Source organism: Phytophthora sojae (genome assembly GCF_000149755.1).
Source record: "Phytophthora sojae unplaced genomic scaffold PHYSOscaffold_3, whole genome shotgun sequence".
NCBI classification, from domain to species: domain Eukaryota; phylum Oomycota; class Peronosporomycetes; order Peronosporales; family Peronosporaceae; genus Phytophthora; species Phytophthora sojae.
Genome location: NW_009258117.1, coordinates 1,589,039 through 1,600,642, shown reverse-complemented (window position 1 = coordinate 1,600,642; position 11,604 = coordinate 1,589,039). Strand labels below are relative to the sequence as shown.

The following is an 11,604-nucleotide window of genomic DNA, read 5'->3' as shown; positions in this document are numbered from 1 at the left end:
CCCATGTTGCACCGCGCCGCGCGCCGCGTGTCACGAGCCTCCTCCTCTGTCTCCCCTTTCTCGTCTCTCCTCTCTCGCCGCCGCCTCTCTGTGGCGCCCGAGGTGGCCGCCGCGACGGCGCCCACCTGCGGCGGGTTCATCGAGGACGAGTACAGCGACAACGCGCACCCGAGCGCCGTGTCGGGCGTGTACCAGCTGCCTGGTACACTGCACCTGGAGAAGGGGGACAAGCTCGTGGCGCCCGAGGTGGCGTACACGACGTACGGCACGCTCAACGCGGCGCGGGACAACGTGATCGTGCTGTGCCACGCGCTCACGGGCCACTCGCTGGTGCACCAGTACTGGGACGCCATGGTCACGCCCGAGTGGACGGACAAGTACTTCATCGTGTGCAGCAACGTGCTGGGCTCGTGCTACGGATCCACGGGCCCCACGGCCGTCAACCCGCTCACGGGGCGCGCGTACGGCCCGGACTTCCCGGCCGTCACGCTGCGCGACGCCGTGGCGCTGCAGCGTCGGCTGCTGGAGGACGGACTGGGCGTCAAACAGGTGCAGGCGGTGATCGGCGGCTCGCTGGGCGGCATGCAGACGCTCGAGTGGGCGTTCCAGGGCCAGGACTTCGTCAAGAGTTTCGTGGCCATCGCGTGCGGCACGCAGCACTCGGCCTGGCAGATCGGCATCAGCGAGCTGCAGCGCCAGGCCATCTACATGGACGCCAACTTCCGCGGGGGCCACTATACTTCGTCCGCGCCGCCCAACACGGGGCTGTCGCTGGCCCGCCAGATCGCCATGGTGAGCTACCGAACCCACGCCGCGTACGGCGACAAGTTCGGGCGCTGTGAGGAGCAGCCCGCGGAGAACGACACACTGGCCTCCAAGTACGGACGCTACGTGGTGCAGTCGTACCTCGAGTACCAGGGGGAGAAGTTCCTGTCCCGCTTCGACGTCAACTCGTACCTGGCGCTGCTGCACATGATGGACACGCACGACGTCGGCCGAGGCCGCGGTGGGCTGCAGCAGGCGCTGGGGTCGCTGTCCCAGCCGGCGCTGATCATCGGCATCGACTCGGACGTGTTGTACCCGCTGTCGGAGCAGCAGCAGATTGCGGATAACCTGCCGAACGCGCAGTTCGCGGCGCTGTCGTCGCCTCACGGTCACGACGGATTCCTGCTGGGGCAGGAGGAGATCAGCGCACTCACCAAGCGGTTCCTGGCTGAGCACGTGGAATGATGAGAAAGAGGTATCTGGATACAAGAAATCGAGATTGAAGAACTCGGCTGGCTGCCCACAGCTCGCCCCACAGAGCGGCGGCAGGTCGGTACGCCAGCTGAGAGTTACGAGAGTGAGAGTGTATATAAGGGATGCTGCAGACTAGTGAGAGAGAGACTCCGTTCCTGTTGCGGGCGCCCAATCGCTTCACGATGATGAGGACGATTCGGTTCTGCGACCAGCAGCGGAGGCTCGTGGCCACAATAGACACGGCCGGATAATCAAATGGGACTGCTTCCCGAATGAAAGTGATGTTGCTATTGCTACGCAAATTGTATGCTGAAGATGCCTAACGTGCACGTACATGTAGAACAGCAATATCAACGCGAAAACTTGTCGACAGCAGCCAAATATGAAAGCCAATGCGCTACGACCGATGATGCAAGATGCCATCAAACATGCCGTTGCGTCCCAACTTTGGTTTTCGTCGGGCTCTCCCAAATACCATTTGGAACTTGACAGGAATTTGGCAAGTGAGGTTTTGATTCATTTCAGTCTTCGACACATCGTGCTCGAATATGGTTTTGTGTTCGGCACACACACAAACTTTTACTTCGAAGTACTAAGGAAGTTTATTTTGCTAGCGCTTCCGCACGCGTCTATAGCTGAATTCGACTTGGCGCGCACGGACTGAGAGTGTTTTTATTCGGTTTGAGCACAGCAGACAGTGCGTCTCTCCACACCACCTCCTTGCAGGTGGACTGTGAATTCGTCATAAGCTTCCGAGACGAAAACATGAACCACCTTGACAGGAAATTCACACACTTGATGCACTCCTTCTTCCAGCAAGCTCGTTCGAGGAGCGAAATTGACCAAGAACATCGCCTGAATCCCTAGTAGGTGTCTGGATCGATCCGCATCTCCCACTGCTGTAAGGAGAGCCTCTTCCGTCGGTTGTGTTGCCTTGATCTCGAAACCAACTTTAACTCCATTCTCGAAATTACTGATAGTGATGATGCTTCGCTTCTGTTTACCCCTGACACCATGCGTCTCTGCTAGAATACTCGTGCATGAGGTGTTATTCGCCTTCGCAATCCCTCGAATCGATGTGTACATTTGAAACTGAAGAACGGACTCAGTCGGAAATATCGGATCTTTTCCAAACGAATGCCCCATTGCTTTCGGGTCCATGAGTCGAAGTGCCGCAGCCAGCAGCTCGAGTGGATCACGAGCACTTGCCACTGGTTCAATGTCACGGATGGGTAGAGCTTCTAGGCACAGACGTCGCATCATCTCGGACGAGAACTCCAAGTCACCAGAAGCCCCAATTGTCACAACACCCAATAGCTGCAGAGTTGTAGTTGCGTGATTCCATTCTGAGCCAAAGCCACCCACCTCGCCCCTAAGTAGCAAAGTGAGAACCCTCCAGTCTGGCTCACTCAACTTTCTTACACTTTCCTGTATCTTAACATAGCTTGGATTGTATTCGTTGAGATAGCAAGCGAAGTTCTGGATCTTGAACCAATCCTCCCATCCATGCCGTTCTTGGCTACACTTGCCACGATCGACCGAAAACTTGACTAAAGACCCGAACACACCGGGAGCACCGGAGGAATATTCCATAATGGCTTCGCGGGTTGCCTCTTTGAAGCAATACATTGGCTGGATAAGCATGAAAAAGTCGCTCATTTGTCGAACAGAGAAGCACTTTGCCTGAATCAGCTCGCCAATATTGAAAGGGGCTGGCTGTTTGTACTTCATGGGCAAATTCACGAGATCGTAGCTTCCAATTGCAAGAAACCCAAGAAACGCAGGAAGAGATTCCCAAGAGCGAAGTCTGTCCAAGAAATTGCTAGTCAACTGCTCGTTGGAAAACATAACATCCATGTCGTCAATCGCCAGCCACAGGCGGCATTTACGGCGTATGAACATCCACTCAAAATCCCGTGCTGTTCGTGTTCGTTCACCACAATGTCGGCCAAGTGCAAGCCAAAAGGCCTCCTCCGTTTCGACATCGCTTGGGGTTAAAGTGTGGAATATGACGGAGATGAGTGGATCAGCAGCAAGCGAATCCCGCAGTCGATGTCCTATCGTTGTCTTACCAAATTGGCGAGGCCCGAAGAGGTAATACAGCGGACTAATTGGACCACAAGAAGAAAACCGCGCCTCTAGCCTCGTAAACACCTCGATTGTATCCACAGGAACCGAGAAGGACTCGCTTGGCACTGGTCCAGGATAAAGCACGTCTTTGTGGGTGATTTTGAGCTTCTTATAAGGAATTATTCCCCGGTCTGGCAGCTTCACAAGTACGTGCACGTCGCCTTCCTTCGGTTTGAAGCCCCCTCCAAAGTATTTGGCGTCGTTAACCAACAGAGCGGGATTCATCCACTCGAAACTTTGTAAATGGCCTTGCGTCACATTTCGTGCATCAGCCTCCTCAAGCCATGTGCCGTCATGCTTCGCCAGAAAAAGCTGCAATTTGTCTACTTTGGCCTTGATCGTGCACGATAGAGCTGCCTTTATCGACGTCATCAAATAGCCCACCGTAATGTCCAGGCCGATGTCGACAGGGAACACTCTTTCATCTCCAACCACCAGACAGAACAGCTTCACCATCTTCCTCTGAGAGTAAGTCAGAATGATGAACATTCTGTACCTGAACTTCGACTTTTGATTGATCATAATTCCTGATTGATGTTCTTTCGTTCAATATTTGGATGCGATACGTTAAGAGCTAACTTTCAGCGGAAAGTTTGGATGTTTCATTTCAACGGCTTCGCTCATTCGTGTGTTTTTAAGAAATCATTCAAATTGAAACGAGAAGTCCGATCCTATATCAAAAGCACGGCAATAGGCGTTCAAAATCCGATTAGCTAGCCAGATTTGATTTTACCAGCAAACGTACCGAAGTGTGTGACACGATAAGTGAGCGTCACTAGCATCCAAAAGATCAGCTTGGATAGCACCGCTGACTTGGGTCTCTAACACGAACGCTAACTGGTACAGCGCTTGAATTCTACAATTCCGCCACATAATAACCGCTAGCGCGACGAACGACGTGAGCTCCAGTAGCGCGTACAAGAACATTCGGAAGACCTTGTCGTTGACGTTGTCGTGGGTAATGCCCTCCATTTCCGCATGATACTGGGCACTTGGCAAGTGAACCATCGCTAAAACAAAGCTGCCGTAAAGTGCAGGGATCACGCACTCCAAATATTCCGTCAGAATGAGGCACTCGGATGTGAAAAGAACCTGCAGGCTCTCCACCAGGGCTCGCGAGGCATCGTTAACTCTTTGACCGGCTCGTTTTTCCTCTTTGGTCACATCCGGTGCCGGGGAGTAAGGCTGAACTGCAATAGTGTTGCGCCGTGGGCCAGAAACCGGTGGTAAATGTGCATTTCTCCTATGGTGAAGAAGCTGCCACCCGCTACTATCTAGGTTTTGTACCAGAGCCCTTCCTTCGTTCGACAAGTGGTAAAAAGTACAAGAACGGACTCGAATTTCTTGCTGTTCGAGCATCGCGACAGAGTAGCATAGCGATCGAGCTGCAGCGAGCAGGTCATTGCTACTAGAGCTGACACTGGTCAATCCATGCAGCCGTGATAAAGCACTCTGGGTCCGATGGTGGAGCTCTCGCAATTCGACCGCTGTGTCCACGAGGTCAATAATCACGATGCCAACCACGGAACTAGTCGCCAAACTCGGCATGAAAGTTGCTAGGTACAGCGCGTCAAAAAAGTCGACCGTGAAGATGACTTGCTCAGGTATGATGTCATCCCTTTGAGACGCAACGCGGAGGAAAATACCCTTCGTGGCGATCTTGACCATGGAGAGGAGCAGTAGAACGAGTATCTCGTAGTTTGTGCGGCTTATGCAGTTGTAGAGGACCTGGATGGCAGGATATGTTACCAGCATCACTATCAACAAAATTCCCACTTTATTCAGTTGTTGGAGCCCCCCCCCGTCGCGAAAACATTTCTCGAAAGGCTTGAGCTCCGAGAACTGCGCGTGACGTACTTATCATTGTTGCCATCAAAGCAATTTCCAGGGTATACATGAAAAACGGCACAGGAAATGCCCATATTTCTGCTGTTGCCATGCCCGCACAAGTAAATATGGCACCGACACAACAGCACATCACCAGCAATTGTCTTGTAGAAAGAGCGAAGCCACCAATCCACACGCCCAGTTGATTCACAGCCAAATAGCTTGCGGACACCCCAATTATCCCAACGCGGGCCCAGAATCCATAGTTCGCTTTCCAGCCGTCCATCGGATCTTGAAGAGGAATGCTCTCTTGGCAGAGCACTAACGCGGTCGTTACAATTGGTGGTGTTAAGATCACCAATCCAACGCGAATCCCCGACGTGTTTCGCGTGTATTCATCCAGCACCAGCATCCTCTCGATCGAGTATTTGCTCCGTAGTGGGGAAGTTGGACGGCATACCACGCATGAAGAATCGTCGTCCACCGCTCTTTGAAAGACTTCAGCATCAGCGTCATGATGCTTCCAGAACCTCGTTGCTGGCTAGAACCGTGGCTTCTAGGACTCGAAAACTGCTTTTCAACTGCTGGGAGATATTCATAGCGCTTATTTTGTAAGACCCGCGTCGACGAATATATCTTCCTGCATGTGCACGCAAAAACAAATCGTACTATGTATGAGTTCTTTAGGCTCATCAAAATGTTTTGGTCAACGAACTTGATACGAAATGTGAGTTTGTCGTTGTTTGATAACTTAGTTGCTGACTGGTGGAGGTTTTGAGAGCACATTCAGGCACCAAGAGACACAGGTCTTGGATTTCCCAGCCCAGGGGTGACGACAAAAGCGACGTGAACTTGATGAGCTTCGCGAGCAGGTTGCCGAGCGCAGCATCAGCTGTGAACGTGTAGTTGGCCATGTTGTCGCGTGATTTGACTGAGACTGTCCGATGGAGAGGAAGTTGTGGAATGAGGCAGGCCGCGAGACATTAGCACTAGTAACTTTCAATGCTCGACTTCGAAGGTATCCTAACTTACATTTATTTTGCTATTGGGAGTAAATCATCCACAGCGGCCGTCTCTGCCTGGACGTCCTCATCGGCAGTGCACCTTGTCGACTCAAGCACACGCGACTCTGTGTATTATTTAAATGGATTGCCCGTACCAGCACTACCACCGCTGATATCTCGCTATGGGATTTTTCACCAGTCGGTATTAAGTGTATGTCCACGACAGGCGGGGGAACGCCACCCAGACCACTGATGGTGGTGAACTTGTCGTTGCAGCTCCGAACACTTCGACGTGCTGGTGGTTCTACCTGGTCCATGGTCTTTTCGGGCCAAGTCCGCGAGCGCTTCACTACCCAAATTCACTCGTGGAGCAACAACCTCAACAACCATAGTCGGGTCTTCGTTCGACTACGTCTCCAAGATCGACCTCGCCGTCGGCGACCTCATCGCAGTCGTCGTGAAGGGCACGCCGCTTCTGTCCGCTCTCCTGAGTTGTGAGATCCAAGACCTCGGCCTACTGGTCCCAGAGTGGAGTCAGTAGCTACAGTAGAGCCGACATCGTGCCTCCAGGTTCACCAGCGAGCAGCACCGGAATCGAACGAAGATCTCTATGCGCGTAAATAACCCTGTGAGAAGCCCACCATGCAATTGAAAAGCGACTACGAAGATAGCGATTACATGTAAACCGAGTCCAAGTGAGATAAGCACAATAATAATATGTGAAATAACACCATTGACCTCCATAGTTGTTGTGTGATATACAAAAGTAGATAACCGTGGCGAGGACAGAACGAATGGTTGACTTCCGACTTCCCGACTTCCTACTACCTAGACTTGCCCTGGAGCAGTCTCCGCCATGCACCACCCACCACTTTTCCCACTTCCTCCGTCGACCACTTCGCTCTCCTGGAGCCCGGATGGAGCATCAAGTCGCTAATCCCACGGCAACGACTAACGCGTCAGCAATCGACCGCATATTCGTCAAAGAAACAAATGACATCATCACACGTGTTGTTTTACCGATAAATTACGAATGGGGAAGACGCCCTAGTAGACTTGTTCAACACATTAACGAGCAAAAGCGGTTGGCTGCTTCTTTCGCGTCCCAGTACGCTGCAGTAGGCGAGCATGGTCAGCAAGCGGTTTGGCTATTAGGCGGACGTGGCCTGTGGTAGCACGAAAGCAACTTGTTCAGCCTCAACGCAGCACGAACCACGACTAAGGAAAAACATACCGGAATGAGCGCGCCCAGGTCCTCGAAGTGCCAGTTCCAGTTGGACGTGTACTCGATGGCGAAGTAGGACACGACGGAGATCACGCCCTCGTACACCTTGCCGGCGATCGAGTTGGTCACTGCAGCGGCGGGCTCCATGGTGAAAGGCGTTTGATGCGTTGAAAGCTTGAGATGCGCTCGGCGCGACGCAAATAGTGGACTGAAGACAGCCTCCTTTCGGCAAATAACCAGCAATCCGAGGCCGCCACGAGAAATAGCTGCCCGATCGCCAGCGCCAGCAATCGCTGGTGTCATCACGGGGAGTGCAAAGTTCGCTGCATAGTCGCTCAGGCTGAAATTCAAGACACCAGCGGTGGCGAAGGCAGGTGCATTAGCGATCTGCTTGTCGGCCACAAAGCAAGAGCTTCGACGTCTTCGCAGCCCAGCGCAAGGTAGGATAGCCATCGCCCAGTCGATTTCGAATGCATACTGTACGAGCGTCGTGCAACTCGAACAATGTATCCATTTTGGTGAGCCCAATCACGAACACCTACTAGTAAAAATGCTTCAGACACCCCTATATAAGCCTCACCTCCTGCTATCGCCCTGACGCGCTGCACGCCTTGCAGCGGATCACTGCTCCTTCTCCTTCTCTCTCCCAACCTCACACAAACCACCAGCCGCGGCGGCTGGCACGCACTCCTGCTGTCCCAGCGAGCAAAACTTCAACGTGTTCCCACTCCCCCCAGCCTCTCCATACAAACGCCAAGTCATTTTCTCGTACTCGGCCCAATTCGGCGACGTCACAACAGTCCCCCATTTCATTCATATTCATATCAGGGCCAATACAATAATGGAGACCGACGCGCTCCCGCTCGAGCGCGGCGGCGTGGAGATGGCGCCGATCCTGACGCCGCCGCCCGCGCCGCCGCACGCGTCGTCCGACTCGTCCTTCCACTCGCCCGCGCCCCAGAAGCAGCAGCTCATGCGCCGCGTGCGCAGCGTGCAGGACGCGGCCAAGCACGGCCTGCTCCTTGGCGCCCAGGGCCGCAGCCGCAGCCGCCCGGGCGAGTACGGGGCCGTCAACGGGGCTCTACACAGCACGCACGTCACCTTCTCCGTGGCCTCCAGCATCGGCAATAGCCAATCAGCTCCCCAAGACGCCCGCAGACTCAAGGCCCTGCTGCTGGAGGTGCTGGTCAATGGCACGTCGGGCGTCATCGCCTTCCTGCTGTCCTCGACGCTGGCCGTGTCCTGCGCCAGTGTTCTAGTGGGCCACGGGACGCCCCTGGCTTCCGTCATCGCGCACTTCATCGACATGAACCTGCTGGGCACCGCCGTCCTGTCCGTCGTGCTGGCCTGGCAGAGCTGCGCGCCCTGGACCTTGGGCGCCATTGACGTGTTCGTGGCCCCCGTGATGGCCGAGATGGCCCAGAAGATCTCCGACCACCTGCACGGAGACCTGGACAAGGTGGTGCCCACGACGGTCATGATGGTCGCCATCACGTCCATGGTGCTGGGGGTCGTCTTCTTCCTCATGGGGCTCTTCCGAGTCACGTCCATCGCCAACTACATGCCGTACCCGGTGATCGCGGGCTTTCTGTCGGGTATCGGAGCGGAGTTGATGAAGAACGGAGTGCACATGGCCTCCAGTAAGGCGCTGACAGCGGCCTTCTTCACGTGGGACGTGCAGATGCTGCTGCTGCCGGCCGTGGCCTTCGCCGGCTTTGCCAGACTCGGACAGTACCTGAAGTTCCCCGTGGCCATCTCGTTCCCATGTCTGCTGGCCATGTCGCTCGTGGGCTTCCAAGTCATTGCGACGTTGTATGACGCGAGCATGGAGAAGCTGGGCAAGGATGGCTGGGTCTTCTCGTGGGATCCCGTCGTGGTGGCACAGACGCCCATGTGGTATCCCTGGGCTGAGATTGATTTCAAGCATGTTCACTGGCACACGCTGACGAACGAATGTATGGGATTCATGATCTCGCTCGTGATTCTGGGCGCGTTGAAGTACAGTGTGGCTACGACGTCATTGTCGACGCTCTTTGGACGGGATATCTCGCCGGATAACGAGATGCGCGTGATCGGACTGGCCAATCTTGCGAGCGGGTTCATGGGGTGCTGCGGTGGCTGCCACTACCTCTCTGCGATGGGCATCATGAAGCAGTTCGAGGCTCACGAGAAAGTGCCCGCGCTGGTGTGCGCCTTCCTGATCGTGGTCTTGTGGATGGTGGGGATTCGCCTGCTCCAGTTCGTGCCCAAGTTCATCTTCGGCGGGTTGTTACTCAGTGTGGGGCTGCACTTCCTGGAGGCGTACTTGGTCACCCCTTTCCACTTTCTCAAGCCTATTGAGAAGGCAACGGTTGTGCTCATTACGTCGAGTTTCCTGATCATTGGAATGCTGGAGAGTGTGGCGATGGGGATCATCATCTCCATGGTCGAGCTGATCTGGCGTATCCACGATGTGGGCTGCGTCCACCATGAGACGACTGGAGCGCTGACCCGTAGTGCTGTGGACCGCACGCCCGAGCAGACGGCGTTCCTGGACGCTGAAGGGAGCGCCATCTTCGTGCTGCGTCTGCAAGGGTACCTATTCTTCGGCACATCTGTCAACATCCTCGAGCGGATGGAGACGCGCGTTCACTCGCTTGACTTCCCCAAACTGCAGTACGTGATCATCGACTTTGGACTCGTCCCAAGCTTCGACGCTACAGCGCTGCTAAATTTCCGCAAGGCATCCACACTCGCAGACATGTACATGTTCGACATCTACTTCTGCGGGTTGAAGCCGGAGATCGAGCTCGCACTGCGTCAGAACCACTACTCGCAGCGCGTGCATCTGCTGAGTAGCGATGTGGACATCGCCCTGGAGATCTGCGAGAACGAGCTGCTCCCCGACCACATCTGCAGCGCCCCCGTAACACCTCGAGTCGGCAATTCTCTCTCGGACTGGAAGCGCAAGAGCCAACTGGAACTCTGGGAGAGCTTCATGGCCGCATCCCCCGAGCACGACAGCAGTGCGAGCTACCAGAAGCTACTCCCGTTGTCCGCGTACCTGGATATCGTCGTGGTGCCCAATGGCTCGCAGCTCGTACCGGAGCGGCTACGAGATGACACGTACTTCATCTGCTTCGGGTACATGAACTTCGTCATGGACTCGGAGTTTTCAAACGCCCACAACATCCCCGGTGTCCGCTACTCTGAAGCTGGCGAGATTGAAGGTGCCAATAGTGAGAAGGGGGACGAGGACGCTGTAGAGGACTCGAATGAGTCAGGAAGAGTTTTCAACCCTCGTAAACTGTCGTTCGTGGTGCCCGAGGAGTCTCAGTGGACGCCGTTCACGACCGCGAAGTCGCGGCTGCTGAAGATCGGCCCAGGCTCCGTCATTACGCCCAACGTCGCTGGCATGGACCCAGAGTACAAGTACTTTGCCACGTCCGACTGCGTGGTGTTGAGGCTGCGTGCAGCGGCTATGGAGGCGCTGGAGGCGCGGGCTCCCCACACGGCAGTGGCGGTACTCAAGCTCATCAACGTGCGCTTAGCGTCTCGCTTCCGCCACTCAAGCAAGCGCGTCTCACAGATGTCGTCTCTGCTCTACAAGTAGAAGCACATTCTAGTGTGAGATTAACACAGCTTTGTTAGACATGAATACACACATAAATGACCATAACTTAGCAAATAAAACGTCAAATTCATCCAGCAGATATCGCTCTTACATTTGTGATTCATGCTCTTTCGTAAGACGATACTTAGCCCCAGAATGCCTATCATAAGACAAAGCGTCTTACGTTTTCGGATCAACGCGTTTTGACTACATCTTGGTTTTTGTATACCAGTGGCTACATTGCATATTGTCTGTCAAAACATAAGACAGCTTGTCGGACACTAGTTTGCGCCATACAATTGGTCAAAAGTGTTCAGGTCACAGAGGCATCGTTGCCGCGGACGCGGTGGCAACGTTGAGCGCCGAAACGATGCAGTTGCATGGTGCGGTAGGGTAAGTAGCCTCTTGTTCACACACGAAGCGATGTGCCTGTAGTTGGCCGCTGGCAGCAAGCTTAAATATCGGCATAATGACTGCACGAACGCGTGCATGCAGTCCGTGGAGCTGTTCCACTCAGAGGTGCAGCCGTTGTAGGGCACGGAGTTACGATGAAGTTGGCAGACGTAAACTAAGAGGGACAAATAGCT

At 54.5% G+C, this 11,604-nt stretch overlaps 4 protein-coding genes across 4 annotated transcripts; 2 read left to right on the top strand and 2 right to left on the bottom strand.

The window, feature by feature from the left end:
- Positions 1-3: 3 nt before the first annotated feature.
- On the top strand, positions 4-1,230 carry PHYSODRAFT_495085 (hypothetical protein; the record flags this gene model as incomplete). Its single annotated transcript, XM_009524098.1, has 1 exon — positions 4-1,230. One exon carries the CDS (start codon positions 4-6, stop codon positions 1,228-1,230), a length of 1,227 nt encoding a protein of 408 aa, XP_009522393.1.
- A 681-nt stretch (positions 1,231-1,911) lies between these two features.
- On the bottom strand, positions 1,912-3,825 carry PHYSODRAFT_494271 (hypothetical protein; the record flags this gene model as incomplete). Its single annotated transcript, XM_009524097.1, has 1 exon — positions 1,912-3,825. One exon carries the CDS (start codon positions 3,823-3,825, stop codon positions 1,912-1,914), a length of 1,914 nt encoding a protein of 637 aa, XP_009522392.1.
- A 3,526-nt stretch (positions 3,826-7,351) lies between these two features.
- PHYSODRAFT_327869 (hypothetical protein) lies at positions 7,352-7,572 on the bottom strand (the record flags this gene model as incomplete). Its single annotated transcript, XM_009524096.1, has 2 exons — positions 7,352-7,366; positions 7,435-7,572. 2 exons carry the CDS (start codon positions 7,570-7,572, stop codon positions 7,352-7,354), a joined length of 153 nt encoding a protein of 50 aa, XP_009522391.1.
- Positions 7,573-8,266: 694 nt separating this feature from the next.
- On the top strand, positions 8,267-11,017 carry PHYSODRAFT_495964 (hypothetical protein; the record flags this gene model as incomplete). Its single annotated transcript, XM_009524095.1, has 3 exons — positions 8,267-8,494; positions 8,591-10,634; positions 10,695-11,017. 3 exons carry the CDS (start codon positions 8,267-8,269, stop codon positions 11,015-11,017), a joined length of 2,595 nt encoding a protein of 864 aa, XP_009522390.1.
- Positions 11,018-11,604: the final 587 nt, after the last annotated feature.